The sequence below is a fragment of the Magnolia sinica genome, chromosome 15, assembly GCF_029962835.1.
Source record: "Magnolia sinica isolate HGM2019 chromosome 15, MsV1, whole genome shotgun sequence".
Taxonomy (NCBI): Eukaryota; Viridiplantae; Streptophyta; class Magnoliopsida; order Magnoliales; family Magnoliaceae; genus Magnolia; species Magnolia sinica.
The window spans coordinates 5,880,023-5,897,439 of record NC_080587.1 but is presented as its reverse complement, the minus strand read 5'-3'; the positions used below and the strand labels follow the sequence as shown (position 1 = coordinate 5,897,439).

Here is a 17,417-nt window from a genome sequence, read left to right as displayed (position 1 = left end):
CGATGCCTATGAGCACATCCTTCTTCAACGATAGGATCCCCTTCCAGAGAGTCGAGGCTCTGTAGCGAGTAGAGTCTTTGGTCCACCAGCCACCGATGGATCTGCCATATTTGCCTTTAATTATCTTGTTCCAAAGGCTATCATCCTCGGTCCCAAGTCTCCAAATCCATTTACCTATAAGGGACCCTGTTCATCCTCTTGAGGTCTTTAATCCGCACTCCTCCATCCTTGAACTACTTGCAGACTTGATGCCATCGGACGAGATGGAACTTCTTCTTCTCTTCCTTGCCATTCTAGAGGAAGTCTCGTCTTAATCTTTCAAGCTTTGCCAAAACAGAAGTTGGGCATTTGAAAAGGAACATGAAGTAAACAGGCAGATTTGAGAGAGTTGCCATAATGAGAGTAATGCGGCCTCCCAAAGAGAGGAATCTACATTGTTTCCAAGGGAAAGGAAAGGAAACTAGTGAAAAGGAGTTCTGATATTTGTTTTTCAATAAGATTTTCCTTGAAAATTGACGCCCATTTTAAAATCTATTTTGACAAAATAAAACTTTCCATGGGAAATTTACTTAGTAGTTTGACGCAGGACAACTAACCACTTGCTCTAAAAGCTCGAACTGATAGAGTGTGGCGAATCAATCCCTTTATCTCATAGCCCAGGTCCCACTTCACATGGTTCAGGTCCTTGGTCGAACCCCCCTCGTGGGCCCACTTCACATGGGTCTCGCCTCACATGGGCGGCCCACCCGGAGTGTGCCCCCGCATCCCACAGGCCACCCCACTCGAGCCTAGTGTGAAAATGCCCCTACATTATAGTTGTTGGTACCATATTACCACATGTAGCACATACACTTGAAGATGGATGGTGGCACAAATGGCATAAGCTTAGTTGTAGGATCCTTCTAACTAGGTGCCACTCCCACTTAGATTCACGCTTTGGATTCTCACTCCCACTCCTACTTCCTACCTATTTATGCTTGTTTACATTTTGAAACAAACACTTCCCCGGCTCCGGCACCCAAATCCGTTGCCACTTCATTCTTTGTGCAACTATAGGCACAAGTGCAACATTGGTGCATGTGGTGTGTGGACTACTTGAAGATGGACAGTGGCACATGTAGCAGAAGAACTGGATGGTGGCACGTGTGGCCCATTGGGAGTGCCTAAAGATGGATGGTAGCATGTGTGACACATTGGGGGTGCCTAGAATGACGGTGTCACGTGTCACACACATGGCATATTGGCACTTTGGCACATTGCCATATGCGGACTTCGGAAATCCTCTTCCACACGAGCATGGGAAACATAGAGGAAGGTGAGTAAACAAATGACCCAATTTCCAGGAAAATTTTGCTATTTTAAAGTGCCTTTCCTACAAAAAGATGTTAATGATAGTGAAAATGATGGTGGTGTGGTGATACAGAAACAAAGGAAAGTTGGTTTCATGGGAAAAGGACCTTTCCTTTCCTTTTCATGGATCCAAACAGGCCCTTTTTAGGTATTGTTTTAAAAATAAAAAATAAAAAAGGCCCTTTTTAGTATCATTGCTCCATCTGCTACTATATATGTGCAGGAATCAATAATAACACCACTGCCGTGTTTATAAACTTGGCACTCAGACTTGTTATGCAGAATAGTCAATCTCATTCACATGGAAACAAAAATTAAGCACCATAAAAGCTGACAATTTTAAGGCTTTTTAGGGAAAAAAAAATTGCCAAGGTGACTTTTCAATTAACTCGGCCGAGGTTTTGAAAGGAGGAAACTGAAAACTGAAAGTGCATTTTTCAGTTTCCACACAAGTTCTTCTACTTTTGGTCTATTCTGGAAGATTTCCCTTCTGATGCACTCATTGTAGCCGTAAGAATAACTTTACTCCTATGCTCCTGCAACACTTTATCCCTCCACATGTTCCTTCAACACTTTATGCCTACACTTACCCCAACTCGTCTCTCTGGATCAAGGTGTTCCGTAACGGTAACAGTGGTCGTAACGGCCACCACCGTTACCTTTACGCTACGGGGCATAACGGCCGTTACGGTCTCTCTTTTTAATTTTTTTATTTATTGAAAAAACCCTCGAAAAACCTGTATATGCCCCATAATGTTGATTAAAAAGTATGAAAAACCTATATATGTCCCGTAATAGACCATTACAGGCTATTATGGCCTTTATGGGGGATGTAACATGCCGATAATAGCAATTATGGGTTATTTTTTTCTATAACGGCTGTTATGGCCGTTACGACCCCGTAACGTGTAACGGTTGCCTCCGTTACCTTTACATAATGGCCTTTACAGCACACCATGCTCTGGATCAATCTTTCTTCCAGATTTGTTCTACCTATCATTCTCTTCTGTCTTCTCGTCTTAAAATGAAATGCAACAACTGCAAATCATACTCTAGATCTATTCCTACATGATCATTTTTAACTAAAAACAAAGGTCAAAAACCTACGTCCTATGACCCATCAACATTGCACTCAAGCTTCATATCTCTCTAGAGTTTCCCTATTTTTCATGGTTTTTCCATTCAGTCGGCAACTCTAAAATATTTCCCACTAACTCGATGGATTTGCCGTTTCTAAATTATTTATTAAAAATAAATAAATAAATAAAGAAAATGACTCCCCAATCTAGTTGGAGATTTTAAAAGCTTGCGTTGAGCTGCATCCTATTCATCCACATTATCAGTGCACGTTCTCTTTAGCAAATTGGTGCATTACGGATCTGGGAGTCTTATAAAATCATGCTATTCAAAATCGGTTACATAACGATAATGGTCATAACCGTTACACGTTACGAGGCCGTAACGGCCGTTACAGTAAAATGGGCCATAACGGTCCTGTAACAGCCCCGTAACGGTCCAGTAACAACAATTTTCAAAAAATAAAAAACGGCCGTAACGGCCGATATGGGGCTATAACGGCCGTTACGGCCCGTATCATAACGGTAACAGTGGTGGCCGTTACGGCCACCGTTACCGTTTTGGAACACCTTGTATAAAATACACATCAAAGGCTTCAAAGAGGAACTGTGGGATGAAGATAAAAATTGTCCTATCTATGGACATGTGGACCCAACCATGTTCACACCATGCATGATGCTTGAGGCAGTACACCTGATTTTCTTCACCAAGATCATGGCTCTGGTTCAAGGGTCAAACAACAGTGAAACAAACAAGCAAAATGTAATAATTTACTAGTAGGTCCAAGGTTTACATAACCCACCCAATGTTGTCAAAATCCTACGATTTACGATTTCAAATTTTTCGATTTGAGTCGAATCTTGAATCCCTTTTTATATGAATCCTACGATTCAATGATTTGAATCCCACGATGTACAATTCAAATCCCAATTTATGATTCAAATTATACTTTTTCTCTTCTATTTCAAGCATCACTTGGCTTTCATTTTATGTTTTTAAATTGATGGGGGCACTCAGAATCGTTTAGTAAAAAACCTTTCATTAAATATATATATATATATATATATATAACCCTTCAAAGAAGGAAATTTATTTTAATTTTTGTTTATAAGAGATTAAATTATATATATTCTCTTTAATATTAAATCATAGAGCTTCTTTTTTATGATTCTTACTTCTTAATTGGTTGAAAGATGAAATTGATGTGTGACTTATTTGGAATGTTTATGTGGATGGTTACAATCACGTTGACTTATATATATTGCGGAATGATGGTTAGAAATCAAAAAACCTTTTTCCGTCAATCTGCAGAATCAAATGCTGCTTTTCTAACATGATTCTACATTCAAGCAAGGTAACAAGAACATAAAGTATTAAGGGATCCTTGTAATTTTTTTAAGGGACATTTCTTGAAACATGACCAAAAAGAAAGGAAAGATAAGAATCCTTTAACACTATCATGACATGGTATTAATTGGTGCATATTGATGGCAAAAGGGTGATTGATGAGTTTTTAATTTTTATTCTAATTTATTTATATTTTTCAATTTTTTAAGAAAATCATTAAAAAATCTTCCGATTTGCAATTCGATACGATTCAACCCCTATTACAATTTGCGATATGATAATGATTTTGGCAACATTGAATCCACCTAAATAGTGGAAGAGAGCTAAATAAGCACACTAAGCACAGTAGCAGGCTTTCAATCTGGAATTATTTTTTTCATAAATTAGAGATCTCAAAAGAGAGTAATGAAGATGATGCACTAGGGAGACATCTACATATAGAGCGCCGACTATATACAAAGGTATCCTTTTAGTAAAGGCTTTTTTTTTAAGGGAAGAGGTTGGCTTGCTCTAAGGAATGGAGATAGGATCCGCTTTTGGGAAGATGTGTGAATTGGGGATGTAGCGTTGCAAGTAGGGGTGTCAATAGACTGGGTAGGGACCGGGCCAAGCTTTGTCCAAGCCTTGCCCGCATTGTTCCACCTAAATCCAAACCTGGCCCAAGACCGTGACGGGCCAAAATAACCCAGCCCAAGCCTGGCTGAAATATTTAGACAGGGCCTGGCCCAAGCCTAAGCCACAGAGAGAAAGGGGGGAGGGGGAGAGAGTGAGAGAGAGAGAGAGTCTTTAGCCAAGGAACATACATGGCAAGGCCTGCCTGATGAATGGCATGGATTACCCACACGTGTAGTTTAACATTACCCGTGCAAGTAAAATCATATTTTGTCAATTAACCAAAAAAAAAAAAAGCACTATGATCAATGGCAGAAAAAAATCAAGAGAGAGAGAGAGAGACCTGAGAAGTGATTGAGAGATGAGAGAGGTTATAAGATCCGACGGAAGGAATGGACTAAATCTTGCCAATAACCTTAAGACTGCCTTCAGACACTACTAAGATTGGTGGAAACAGAGAGGGAGTCTTTCTATCTATTGAGAGAGAGAGAGAGAGAGAGAGAGAGATTACAAAGGCAAAAAGGGAGAAAATGAAAAGTTTGTAGCAAATACAAGGATGTTGCATAATAAAACAGGCAAAGATGAGAGAGAGAGAGAGAGAGAGAGAGAGAGAGAGAGAGAGAGAGAGAGGCACTAAAGAGAGAAGGTGAGAAATTTTTGGGAAGGAAAAAATTTTGGGAAAGTGAAAGAAGGGAGAAATGTTGTGGAAGGAGAGAAATTTAAATTTTGGGAAATGCCATGGGACCAGGCCAGGCCGGTTTGGGCCAAGCCGGACCAAAGGGCTTTTGGACAGGTAAGTCCAAGCCCATCCCATTTGAGAAACGGGCTTGTGTTTTAAGCCCGAACCCAACCCTTAGGCTTGATACTCCAGCCCAAGCCCGGCCCATTGACAGCCCTAGTTGCAAGTCTTGTTCCCAAGGATTGCTCGTTTATTAGTGCCTCGAGACATTATGGTAGCGCGATATTTCTCAACTGGTAGGGATTTTGGTGTACGGTCTCCTCCCTGCTACTCTTTCCTTTTGGATGAGGTGTCGGAGTTGATATCCATTTTGAACCACGTTCAATTGCATTGCCCGAAAGGTGGCGTGGAGGATCAGATGAAATGGTACAAGGAAGGTTCTTGTATGATGGGGACATCACGCGCAAACGCACAAGCCCCCCCCAAAAACGCACCTACGCACGTATAAGTAGTGCCCCCAGAGAGTGACGGTGAAGAGGAAGAATATGAGCCCGTAGAGACCCCTAGTGATGAGGAAAAGGGAAAGCAAGAGTCCGCGACCCTCGCAATTGTGCGTTGCGCTATGGCTCAAGCCAAGAACATTGATGACCAGTGTCGCAACATGATCTTCTATACTTATGCAAAAATGTGGAGAAAAAGAGTTGTAAGATGATCATAGATAGTGGTAGTTGTGCTAATGTGGCATTGACTAGCACTGTAAGGCTTTTGGGCTTGAAACTTAAAGCCCATCCTCAATCCTAACCTTCCTCTTTTTGAAAGAATTCAAAATCATTTCTGCCCCCCCTTTTGGCGTACTCGAGGAGGCCGTGTGGCTTCTGCAGGGACCTATTTAAGCCTTCGCCTTGTTGCTGAGACTGAGCATTCTTCTTCGTGCTTATACTCTTTGTGCTCATACGAGCTCGTCTTGTAAGCCTTCTTTTGATGAAACTTCCATTCCAGTTTCGCACAGTTGTCTAGTTCCTATTCAGTTTGGATCTTATAAAGACACACTTTGGTGTGATGTTGTTCTCATGGATGTTGGCCATATCATTCTGGGTAGACCGTGGCTCTATGCCAGGGATGTTACCATATTTGGTCGTTTGAATGTGTGTACATTCTGGTTCGAGGGTAAGAAAGTCAAGCTAAATCCATTGCCACCCAAGAACATGACTGGAAAGGCGTCCACCACACAGAGTGGTGCGAGCGGCTCAAAAGAATTAAAGGAGTCCAAATCCAAGTTCAAACCTCTCCATATTTTAAATACCAAGGGCTTTGAGCGAGAAACGGAGGTAGACTGATGAGGACATCATGGGCACACGCATACGCACGCCGTCCCCTCTACGTACGTACGCAAGGAGAAGGAGGGCCCCACCGTCGATCTGGATCAATGACGACATCTAGGGAGGGCCTCCTAGTTAGAAGACTGAGTTTTGATTTGTTGGAGTGGACCCGGTAGTCAAGTAAAGCCCATCATGGGATCTCATGATCATGGCCCACTAGTCTGATTAATCTCATATTTTAGGTTTTGCTTATTAACGTTATTTAGAATATCATGAACGATTTAGATTTCTTTGATTAGTTTTTATTTTGGTTTACTTCATCGCCAAGTAATAGGTTGCGCACATGGCGCGAGTTTTGGGGTATAGGGTTTTCTTATAAATGGGCACCCCTTGTAGCTTTTTGATTCATTGAAGTTTAATAAAAAAAATTCCTGCATTTTTTTCTACTCCTCTGAGTTCCTGAGTTGTGGAAAAATTCAATTGGGTGCGAAGCCCTCCATCGAAGGGCTACCTACGGTGGTGCGAAGCCACATCTATCCTGATTCGCCCCCATCCTCTACCATTTCTACTTCTCATCTCCTACCACCATCCGCGCTTCAAATCTGTCCTTTATTGCAACAGTTTTTCTCTTTACAACAGGATTCCAGATTTTGGCCCTAGAGGAGGGCTGAAACTTCGGCGGAGCACCACGCACAGACCGCACGTCGGATTGCCACGAAACTTGGAGGTTTTGAAGCTCTCCCCTGGCCGACCAGAGCCAAGGAAGCGGTTTCCGGATTCGGGGCCCCTCGCACGTGCGGCCAGGCCCCTGCGCACATGCGTCAAGCCCGGCCCGCTGTTCGCACGCGAGGACTGTCGTCCGGTTCAGGTTTCCTTCTTATTTCCCCCTCATACTTATTTTCCATAACCCTAACCCTAGATTGCGTTATTTTTAATTCATTTGCCCCTTTTCTTACCCTAGGGTTCTCCGAATTGAAATTAATGAATCCCTTGGATTAGGGACTGATTGTTGTGCATGTGTGAATGATTTTTACTTCCCTTTGAGTATCGTTGGGTCCATAATTTTTACTGATCTAGCCCTAGCCTATGTACGCCTGGACCCGCACAGATTCCCCTTGCTTGAATGTTTGAACTTTTGTATGGGATGTGGAATTTTAAGTGATTGTTTCTGAATTAGTATGATCTAAAGCCTGAGATCTTGCATGGTATTAAAGCTTAGGGTTCTTATAGGGGAATGCATTACATGTTTAAGGTAGTTTGTTTAAGTCCATCATGCGTCCAGTTTCATCATATATAGCTGTTTAGAAGTCTGTAGTTACTGATATTAGTTGCTGAAATTTCTGTTATCAGGAAGTTAGCAATTCACATTGATGTAACTTTTTGTTATTCCCGTATTTCGACAACTATATTGCTGGATTTTGGTATACAGTTGTTTAGAAGTCTTTAGTTACTGATATTAGTTGTTGAAATTTCTGTTATCAGGAAGTTAGCAATTCACATTGCTGTAACTTTCTGTTATTCCCTTATTTCGACAACTATATTGCTGGATTTTGGTAGCACTGCGTAGTTTCCCTCATATAGAGTCTCATAGGATCATTTAGTCTCATTTAGTTGCATATAGTCGTAGTAGAAAGTCCTTAGGTAGAGTTAGCAGTTGTATGCCCACAAATACGGGTCGTGATTTTGGTTTGCACCCTACACTAAACATGGAGCAACTGCAAAAATCAGTGAACAAGTTAACCAAGCAAGTTGATTCCTTAACTAAGCGCTTGGAACAACGCATGGATCAACGCCCTGACCAATTTAATGATCGCGTTGCCCAACTAAAGGCCTCCCTCGGGGCAAACCCCACCATTGGGGAAGATGTCTAATCTCAAGCAGGTGGTCAGGAGGTTAGACCAAGGAATGGAGGCGGCTTGGTCATGGGCACGCACCTGTGCACCCACCCCGTGAGGGACATCATGATCAATATGATCCAAATACACAACTCCTCAAGGGAGTTAGAGTAGATGCCCCTACGTTTGATGGTCACTTGGACCCTAAAGCTTTTTTAGATTAGTTGGCGGATATGGACCACTATTTTGAGTGATATGATATGACAGATGTTCGTCAAGTCCGATTCGCCAAGATGAAAGGCCAAGCAAAGAGGTTTTGGGCGACGGTAAAGCGAAAGAAAGAAAGAGCGAGGGAACTCCCAATAGTCCATTGGGGAGAAATGAAAGAAACACTTAAAGAAAAGTACTTCCCTTTCTCTTATCGCTTACGGTTGATTGAGGAGTGGCAGTCTCTTCGACAAGGTTCCATGAGTATTGCTAACTATATTGAGAAGTTCGAAAAGTACTTGACCTGTTGCAAGGTTGATGAGGACCGCGTACTTACCCTTGCTCGTTTTAAAACGGGCCTTCGTCCTGACATTAAGAGAGAGTTGCTCACCAAAGATATAGACACTATTAAACAGTTGTATCAATTAGTGTTAGACGTCGAGCAATATCTCAAAGCGTCTGTGGGAAGGCGGTTTGACTTTCGCGAGTCCAGTGCTAAGGCCAACCCCTCTGGGGCTAAACCTAACACTGGATACCAAAACAAACCTTCCAACAATTTTCAGCCTAGACCAAGGACGATAAGGGTAAAGAGATTGTTGGGTCTAGCTCGCGTGGAAGTGGAGCAACTAGATATTTTAAGTGTCAGGGGTTTGATCACTTTCCCCACCAGTGCGGCACAAGAGAGGGCACCAAAGTATCCATTATTGATGGGCAAGTAGAAGTAGTGCCCCCAGAGAGTGACGGCGAAGAGGAAGAACATGAGCCCGTAGAGACCCCTAGTGATGAGGAAGAGGGAGCGCAAGAGTCTGTGACCCTCGCAATTGTGCGTTGCGCTTTGGCTCAAGCCAAGAACACTGATGACTAGAGCCGCAACACGATCTTCTATACTTATGCAAGTTATAAAGAAATGAGCTGTAAGATGATTGTGGATAGTAGTAGTTGTGCCAATGCGGCATTGACTAGCATTGTGAGCCGTTTGGGCTTAAAGCTGGAAGCCCATCTCAACCCTATAGTCTCCTGGGTTGATGAAACTTCCATTCCAGTCTCGCACCGTTGTCTTGTTCCTATTCAGTTTGGATCATATAAAGACACTTTGGTGCGATGTTGTTCCCATGGATGTTGGCCATATCATTTTGAGCAGATTGTAGCTTTATGACAGAGATGTCACCATATTTGGTCATTTAAATGTGTGTACATTCTGGTTTTAGGGCAAGAAGGTCAAGCTAAATCCTCTGCCACCCAAGAACACGACTGGAAAGGAGTCCACCACACAGAGTGGTGTGAGCGGTTCAAAAGAATTAAAGGAGTCGAAGTCCAAGTCCAAACCTCTCCATATTCTAAATGCTAAAGACTTTGAGCGAGAAACGGAGGCGGACTCGATGGTATACGCCCTTGTGGCTAGGGAGAGTGTACCAGAGGCTAGTGTAGAGTTACCCACTGAGGCCGTTCAGGTAGTGCATGAGTTTCATGATGTCTTTCCTGATGATCTACCCAATGAGCTTCCTCCTATGAGGGATATACAACATGCCATTGATTTAAACCCTGTGGCGACTCTACTAAACCTCCCGCATTACAGAATGAACCCAAAGGAGCACGCTGAGTTGAAAAGACAGATTGACGAACTCCTAGAGAAGGGTTTCATTCGAGAGAGCATGAGCTCGTGTGCCGTGCCCGCCCTTCTTACACCTAAGAAAGATGGCATGTGGAAGATGTGTGTTGATAGTAGGGTCATCAACAAAATCACAGTCAAGTATCAATTTCCCATACCGCGTCTTGATGACATGTTGGATATGATGGCCAATGCTACTATCTTCTCAAAAATTGACCTCAAAAGAGGTTATTGCTAAATCCGTGTCCACCCTGGTGATGAGTTGAAGACGGCCTTCAAGACGAAGGACGGGCTATATGAGTGGCTAGTTATGCCTTTTGGGTTAACTAACGCCCCAAGCACCTTCATGTGTGTGATGACCCAAGTGTTGAGGCCCTTCATGGGGAAGTTTCTAGTAGTATACTTTGACGATATCTTGATTTATAGCATGACCAAGGAGCAACACTTCGCCCATTTGAGGCAAGTTTGTGGGATCCTTAGAGCCGAGAAATTATACGCCAACCTAAAGAAGTGTCTGTTTTTGTCCAGTAGTGTCATCTTTTTAGGTTTTATTGTGTCAGTTGAAGGCGTATCGGCAGATCCAGAGAAGGTCAAGGCCATAGTCAATTGTCCTGAACCCCGCAATATTCATGAGGTGCGCAGCTTTCACGGCTTAGCCACCTTCTATAGGCGGTTCATTCGAGGTTTTAGTTCCATTATGGCTCATCACGAATTACATTATTAAAAAAAAAAAGTTTCTATGGACAAAGGCAGCCTCGAAAGCCTTCGAGGAGATAAACGTCAAGATGACCGAAGCTCCAGTCACGCGACTTCCGGATTTTTCAAAAGCTTTTGAAGTCGCATGTGACGCGTCTGGAGTCGGCATAGGAGGAGTACTTAGTCATGAAGGGCTCCCTGTCGCCTTTTTTAGCGAAAAATTGAATAAGGCGAAGCAGAAATATTTCACCTATAACAAAGAGTTCTATGCGGTAGTGCAATCACTGCGCCATTAGCATCATTACCTATTGGCACAAGAATTCGTCTTATTCTTATATCACGAGGCCTTGAGATACCTGAACTCTCAGAAGAAATTAAACCCTAGGCATGCCAAGTGGGTTCAATTCCTTCAAGAGTACACTTTTGTACTTAAGCACAAGGCTGGTGTAGAGAATAAGTCTGCCGACACGTTGAGTCGTCGAGTCGCATTACTCAATTCCATAAGTGTCGAAGTCACGGGCCTCGAGCGCATCAAAGAAGAGTATTCTGAGTATCCAGACTTTGGAGTTGTGTATGCGTCGTTGTTAGAGAGTCCGTCAGGAGCTAACAACGAGTACTTGATTTTAAACGGATATTTGTTTAGGAGTAACCGCTTGTACATACCACGCACCTCCCTCCACGATTTTCTGGTCTGGGAGTTACATTCAGGGGGGTCGCGGGTCATTTCAGTCGAGCCAAGACCATTGCACTAGTGGAAGATAGGTTTCATTGGTTACGCCTCAAGCGAGATGTGGCCAGAATTATAGGGCAATGTCGTACTTGTCAAGTGGCAAAGCAAAAGAAACAAAATACGGGATTATACACACATTTGTCAGTTCCATTCATCTCTTGACAGGACATCAGTATGGACTTCGTGCTTGGACTCCCCAAGACTATTCGGAAACACGATTCCATATTTGTTGTCGTGGACCATTTTTCTAAAATGACCCACTTCATTCCTTGTTCTAAGACCTCCGACGCATCTCATGTTACCAAGCTGTTTTTTTGTGAGGTTGTCAAACTGCATGGGTTACCAAAAACCATAGTGTATGACCATAAAGTACGATTCTGAGTTACTTTTGGAAGATACTATGGCACATGATGAATACTAGGCTCCAATTTTCTTCTGCCTACCACCCTCAAACCGATGGTTAGACTGAGGTGGGAGTTTGCTTAGATGTTTAGTGGGGGAGTACACCAAGACATGGGACGCCGTACTACCCATAGCCGAGTTTGCATTCAATAGTTCGGTCAATAGGTCCACAGGTCTAAGTCCTTTTGAAGTCGTTACTGGTTATAAGCTTAGAAAGCCTATTGATCTTGTCCTTATGTCATTGTCCTGTAGGCCATCAGAGTCTACAGAGTCTTTTGCGCATCACATCCATTCATTGCATCAAGAAATCAAGCAAAAGATCACTACTAGTAATGAGCATTACAAATTTTCTGCAGACCAGCAAAAACATTTCAAGAAATTCAATGCAGGGGACTCTATGATGGTCCGCATTAGGCCCGAGCGATATCCTCAGGGCGTCATTCGTAAATTACGCGCGCGTAGCGCTGGACCCTTCAAAATTATAAAACGAAACGGTCTCAATGCATATATGGTAGATCTTCCACCTTCCATGGGAATTACTTCCACATTTAATGTGGAGGATCTAATTGCTTTTCAAGGGACCACTACTTTGTCCGGCCCTTCGCCCACCCATCCTGATTCTCCAGATCTGTCCCTTGATACATGCCGTCTTCCCGACTTTTCTTCCCAGCCTACCTCCCATACATAACCTTCACACGCCCAGAGAATAAATAAAGGATATTCTGGACCATCAAATAGTATCAACATTGGACGGCGGGTTTCAGAAGTACCTAGTTAAATAGAAATCACGCCCAGCTTCAGACAGCACGTGGCTCACTGAGGAGCTTCAGAGACTTGATCCTGACATTCTAAAGAGGTTCAGGAGCTTTGTTTCGCCAGTGGCGAAATCTTCGCAGCCAGAGAGAGTTGATGGGGACATCACACGCACATGCACAAGCACGCCGCCCCCCTACTCATGTACGCGAGGGCGTCCAGGGAGGGCCTCCTAATTAGAAGACAGTTTTGGTTCGTTGGAGTGGGCCCGATAGTCAAGTAAAGCCCATCATGGGTTTCATGATCATGGCCCACTAGTCTAATTAGTCTCATATTTTAGATTTTGCTTATTATTGTTATTTAGAATATCATGGACGGTTTAGATTATTTTGATTGGTTATTATTTTTTATTACTTCATCGCCAAGTAATAGGTTGCGCACATAGCGCGAGTTTTGGGGTATAGGGTTTTCTTATAAATAGGCACCCCTTGTAATTCTTTTTTCTCATTGAAGATTAATAAAAATTCTTGCGTTTTCCTACTCCTCTGAGTTCTTGAGTTGTGGAAATCCAATAGGGTACGAAGCTCTCCCTTCGTCGAAGGACTAACTACCGTGGTGCGAAGCCACATCTATCCCGATCTGCCCCTATCTTCTCTCATCCATACTTCTCACCTTCTACAACCATCCTCGCTTCGAATCCGTTAGTTTTTGTAGCAATTCTTCTCCGTACAGCCGGTTTCCAGAATGTAACCCTGCAGGAGGGCTGAAACTTCAGCGGAGCACCACGCACAGACCGCGCATCCGATTGACACAAAACTCGGGGGTTTTGAAGCCCTCCCCTGGCCGACCAGAGCCAAGGAGGCGTTTTCTGCATTCGGGGCCCCCTCGCACGTGCGGTCAGGCCCCTGCGCACGTGCGTCAGGCCTGGCCCGCTGTCCGCGCGTGTGGACTGTCGCCAGGTTCAGAATTTTCACCTATTTTATCTCTCTCATACCTATTTTCCATAACCCTAAACCTAGATTGCATTATTTTTAATTTGTTTGCCCCTTTTCTAGGGTTCTCTGAACTGAAACTGGTGAATCCCTTGGATTACGGACGAATTGTTGTGCATGTGTGGATGAGTTTTACTTCCCTTTGAGTATCGTTTGGCTCATTATTTTTATTGATCCAGCCCTAACATGCGTAGGCTTGGACCCGCACAAATTCTTTTTGCTTGAATGTTTGAACTTTTGTGTGGGATGTGGAAATTTTATATGAATGTTTCTGAATTAGTTTGATCTAAAGCCTGAGATCTTGCATATCATAGTTAATTTTCATGTCCTGCATCACTTTGAATTAGTTTGATCTAAAGCCTGAGATCTTGCATATCATAGTTAATTTTCATGTCCTGCATCATTATAGCTTCTCAGTCAAGTCGTTCTATTATGTGCTCCATAGCAACAAATCAGGTGATGTATAAATTCTATGTATGTTTGGTCTTATAGCACTCCCCTGAAGGTTGCAGCTTTTGGTTGGCTCATCGGTCGAGAAAGGGTGTTGACGGTGGATAATCTCCAAAAGATGGGGATGGTCTTATGTAATATTTGCCTATTGTGTGTGGCAAATGTTGAATCAGTAAACCACTTGTTTCTTCATTGCTCTTTCGCTTCCAAGGTTTGCCATAGCTTTGTGTCTAAGTTCAATATATGTTGGGTCAATGCCAAAATCAGTAGGAGAGTTCTTTTTGGCGTGGCATGGTGTGGAGCTTCAAAAGAAGTCGAAAGATATCTAGCGCTTTCATGCCCAAGTTCAATATATGTTGGGTCACGCCAAAATCAATAGGAGAGTTCTTTTTGGCATGGCATGGTGTGGAGGTTCAGAAGAACATGAAAGATATTTGGCGCTTGTGCATGCTGGCAGGCCTTTGGGTGGTTTGGGAGGAAAGAAATGGATGATGCTTTCGAAACGTTGGCCATAGCCATGATTGGGTGGTAATGAGGGCATGGTATACCAATACGGTTACATAAAGGCCATAATGGCCGCCACATAACGATAACAATCATAACCGTTGCGTGTTATGAGGCTGAAACGGCCATAACTGCCATTACTACAAAAAAAAAAAAAAAACTATCGGCCCTGTAATAGTCCAAAAACATTTTCTTCAGAAAAAAAAACAAAACAAAACAAAGTTGTAACGCCCATTACGGCCCACATCATAACGGTAACAGCGGTGGCCATTACGATCATTGTTACCATTATGGGACACCTTGAATAAGGGCGTTTGCGTTTGTTTGTTGAATGGGAGTCATGTAAGGGTGGGGAAAACGTAGATCATGTTCTGATGTAATTTTTAGGGTTTGTTTTTGGTTTTGTCAATTTGTATGGTTTTGACGCATTTGTGCCGCTCGTCTGATAAATTTGTTGCCACCTTTCAAGAGAGAGAGGGAGAGAAGAGTGACTAAGTACCTTTTTTTTTGTTGCTCTAGCATAAGAAAGGTGACAATGGAAGAAGACAAGACAAAATAACCAATAAATCAAACTGATAACTAAACAAGCACAGAAAGCAATTGTTCTTTACATGAAGCAATCTTCCTATAAGAAGAATAAAAAAAGTTGGATGTATTTCAGACTTATTTATATGATGAAAAACCATTTTCTAAACAATAAAGCTGAAAGAACCATGAATCATGTAAATCAAGTTAATACTAGAAGTGAAACCAGTGGAAGGCACATACATCCGCTTTTGCTTGAGAACCCTCATAGCCCGAGCCTTCACAGCTTCTTGAGCAGGACCAGGTCGTGTCTTTTTTATCTGTTCTTTGTATCTACTGAGCTCAGCATCAAGCCTTTTAATCTTCTCATCCACAGTTTCACCTCTTTTATTAATCTGAAAATAGTTTACAATCAGTTTAAAAGGAAATGAAACAGAATAACATGATTCAATATAAGCGCATGAAGCAAGGATTTTAATTACATAGTCAAAGGACCACTTTTAGACAAGAAAATGAGAAACCATAATATTCTACAATGTTTCAAAGCTATTCAAAAGTCCTCCGGATAATTACTTGCAGATGGTATACTACGGAAATCCTACCACATGCATGTCATGGCGATAGTAAAAATACCCATAGCACGTTCCAAATAGGATACTTCCTCTCTTCTTTTTCTTTTTCTTTTTTTTTCTTTTTTTTTATGAATGCACATAGTTATACTTCATTTCGCAAGGGAAATCCAAAGGCAGGTCATAGGATACCCATAGCACATTGCACATAGGGTACTTCCTTTTTTTTATGAATGCAAATAGGATAACTTCATTTTCCAAGGGAAATCCAAAGGGAGGTCCTTTGGAGCTAGATATCTTAATTTACAACTGTTGTTTTTGTTGATTTTGTAATGATTCTTGGGGCTGTTTCTCAGCATATACGGCTCATAATTCCTAAACTAGGACTTGGGTAGGGACTTGGTCACTCACTGGGTCGGGTCAACCCAGCGAGTCCTGATCAATCAAGCAAGTAAAATTGTTGTTGTTGTTGTTGTCGTCGTTGTTTTAATCTTTGGGTTGGTGAGACCCATCAATCATCATCGCCATCTTCTCCTCCTCTAACTTTTTGGGTGTCCACCATCCATAGCAAGAGACCCATCAGATTTAAAAGTTATTGGGGGCGACCATCTTCTTCAAGCTTTTTGGGGCTGGGGTCGACCAGTAAATTCTAGATTAGATATTTCATCGGAACTATAAAAGACTTCTAGTAAGTCTTGTAACTAGATCTATTTATTCCCTTCTTTTCCAATACATTTGGAAAGAACTCGACAATCAAGGAGGAATGGGGTGAGAACCAGATTGAGTTCTCCATGGCAAAACACTTTTGAGCACCAACGAAGCTAATGATTCAGTCAGGCTGGAAGGAGCTCAGGAGGAGACCAGTTCAATTCAAAGATGAGGAGATTGGTTTGGGCCGGAAGGAGGTCAAAAGGAAGACGACCATGGAATTAACATCTATTTTCATAGCCAACATCCCCTATTCATCATCCTCGGAGGAAATTAGAGAACTGTTTGAGGAATGTGGGAAGGTGAGGGATGTTTTCCTCCCAAAGGACAGATCAAGAAAGTCAATCCCTGTTTTGGCTCTAGCGAGGAAGCAAAGGCCACGATTGAGTGTCCCATTGGCACAGAGATGTGAGGCAGACGGCTATGGGTGACAATGGCTTGAGAAAAAAGGGAGAACTTTTATCCCTCTCAAGAGAAGAGACCCGTCTTTGGGCGCTCCAATCAGATGAGTTCTGATTCGAGCACACAAGGTAGATGATAACGCCAACACTAGGAATTGGTCAGTTTGGTTACTGCAATGGAGCACTGCTAAACCTCAGCAGACCTAAATGGGAAGGGCAAGAAGAAATGTAGCTGGCAACACCATCTCCATCGACAGAGAAGCAGACAAGGAGAAGATATCCCTGCTCAAAGACACCACAATGGGGATAACTGGAGATGAAATCAATAATGAAACACTCTCATAGTTAGATTTATGGGCTAACTCTTTCTCCAAAAGTAAGGTGTTGGTCCTCAAGCTTCACAAATAACGTGTTGTTCAAGTTCCAATCAGAGGAGGAAGCCATAGCGTGGATATCCGAAGCTCTGTCCCATAGAACTATCGCAACCATCTTACTGTGTTCAGATGAAGTAACTCCCATACATTGGATCAGGATCTTTGGGATCCCCCTCCATGCCTAGTTTCTTGAAAAGTTCATGGAGGTAGGTGCATGTTTCTGCAGAGTTTTGAAGATCAACCCCACATCCTTCACTGGAAGCAGGGTGGATTACTGG

General features: G+C 42.6%; 1 protein-coding gene across 1 annotated transcript in view; it reads right to left on the bottom strand.

Annotated features, from left to right (window-relative positions):
- LOC131227684 (vacuolar protein sorting-associated protein 60.2-like) overlaps nucleotides 1–17,417 on the bottom strand; it is a 34,328-nt gene that overhangs the window by 9,686 nt on the left and 7,225 nt on the right. The window contains exon 2 of the mRNA XM_058223476.1: nucleotides 15,331–15,482. Within this exon, the coding sequence (XP_058079459.1) occupies nucleotides 15,331–15,482 (152 nt within the window). The remainder of the gene's footprint in view (nucleotides 1–15,330; nucleotides 15,483–17,417) is intronic.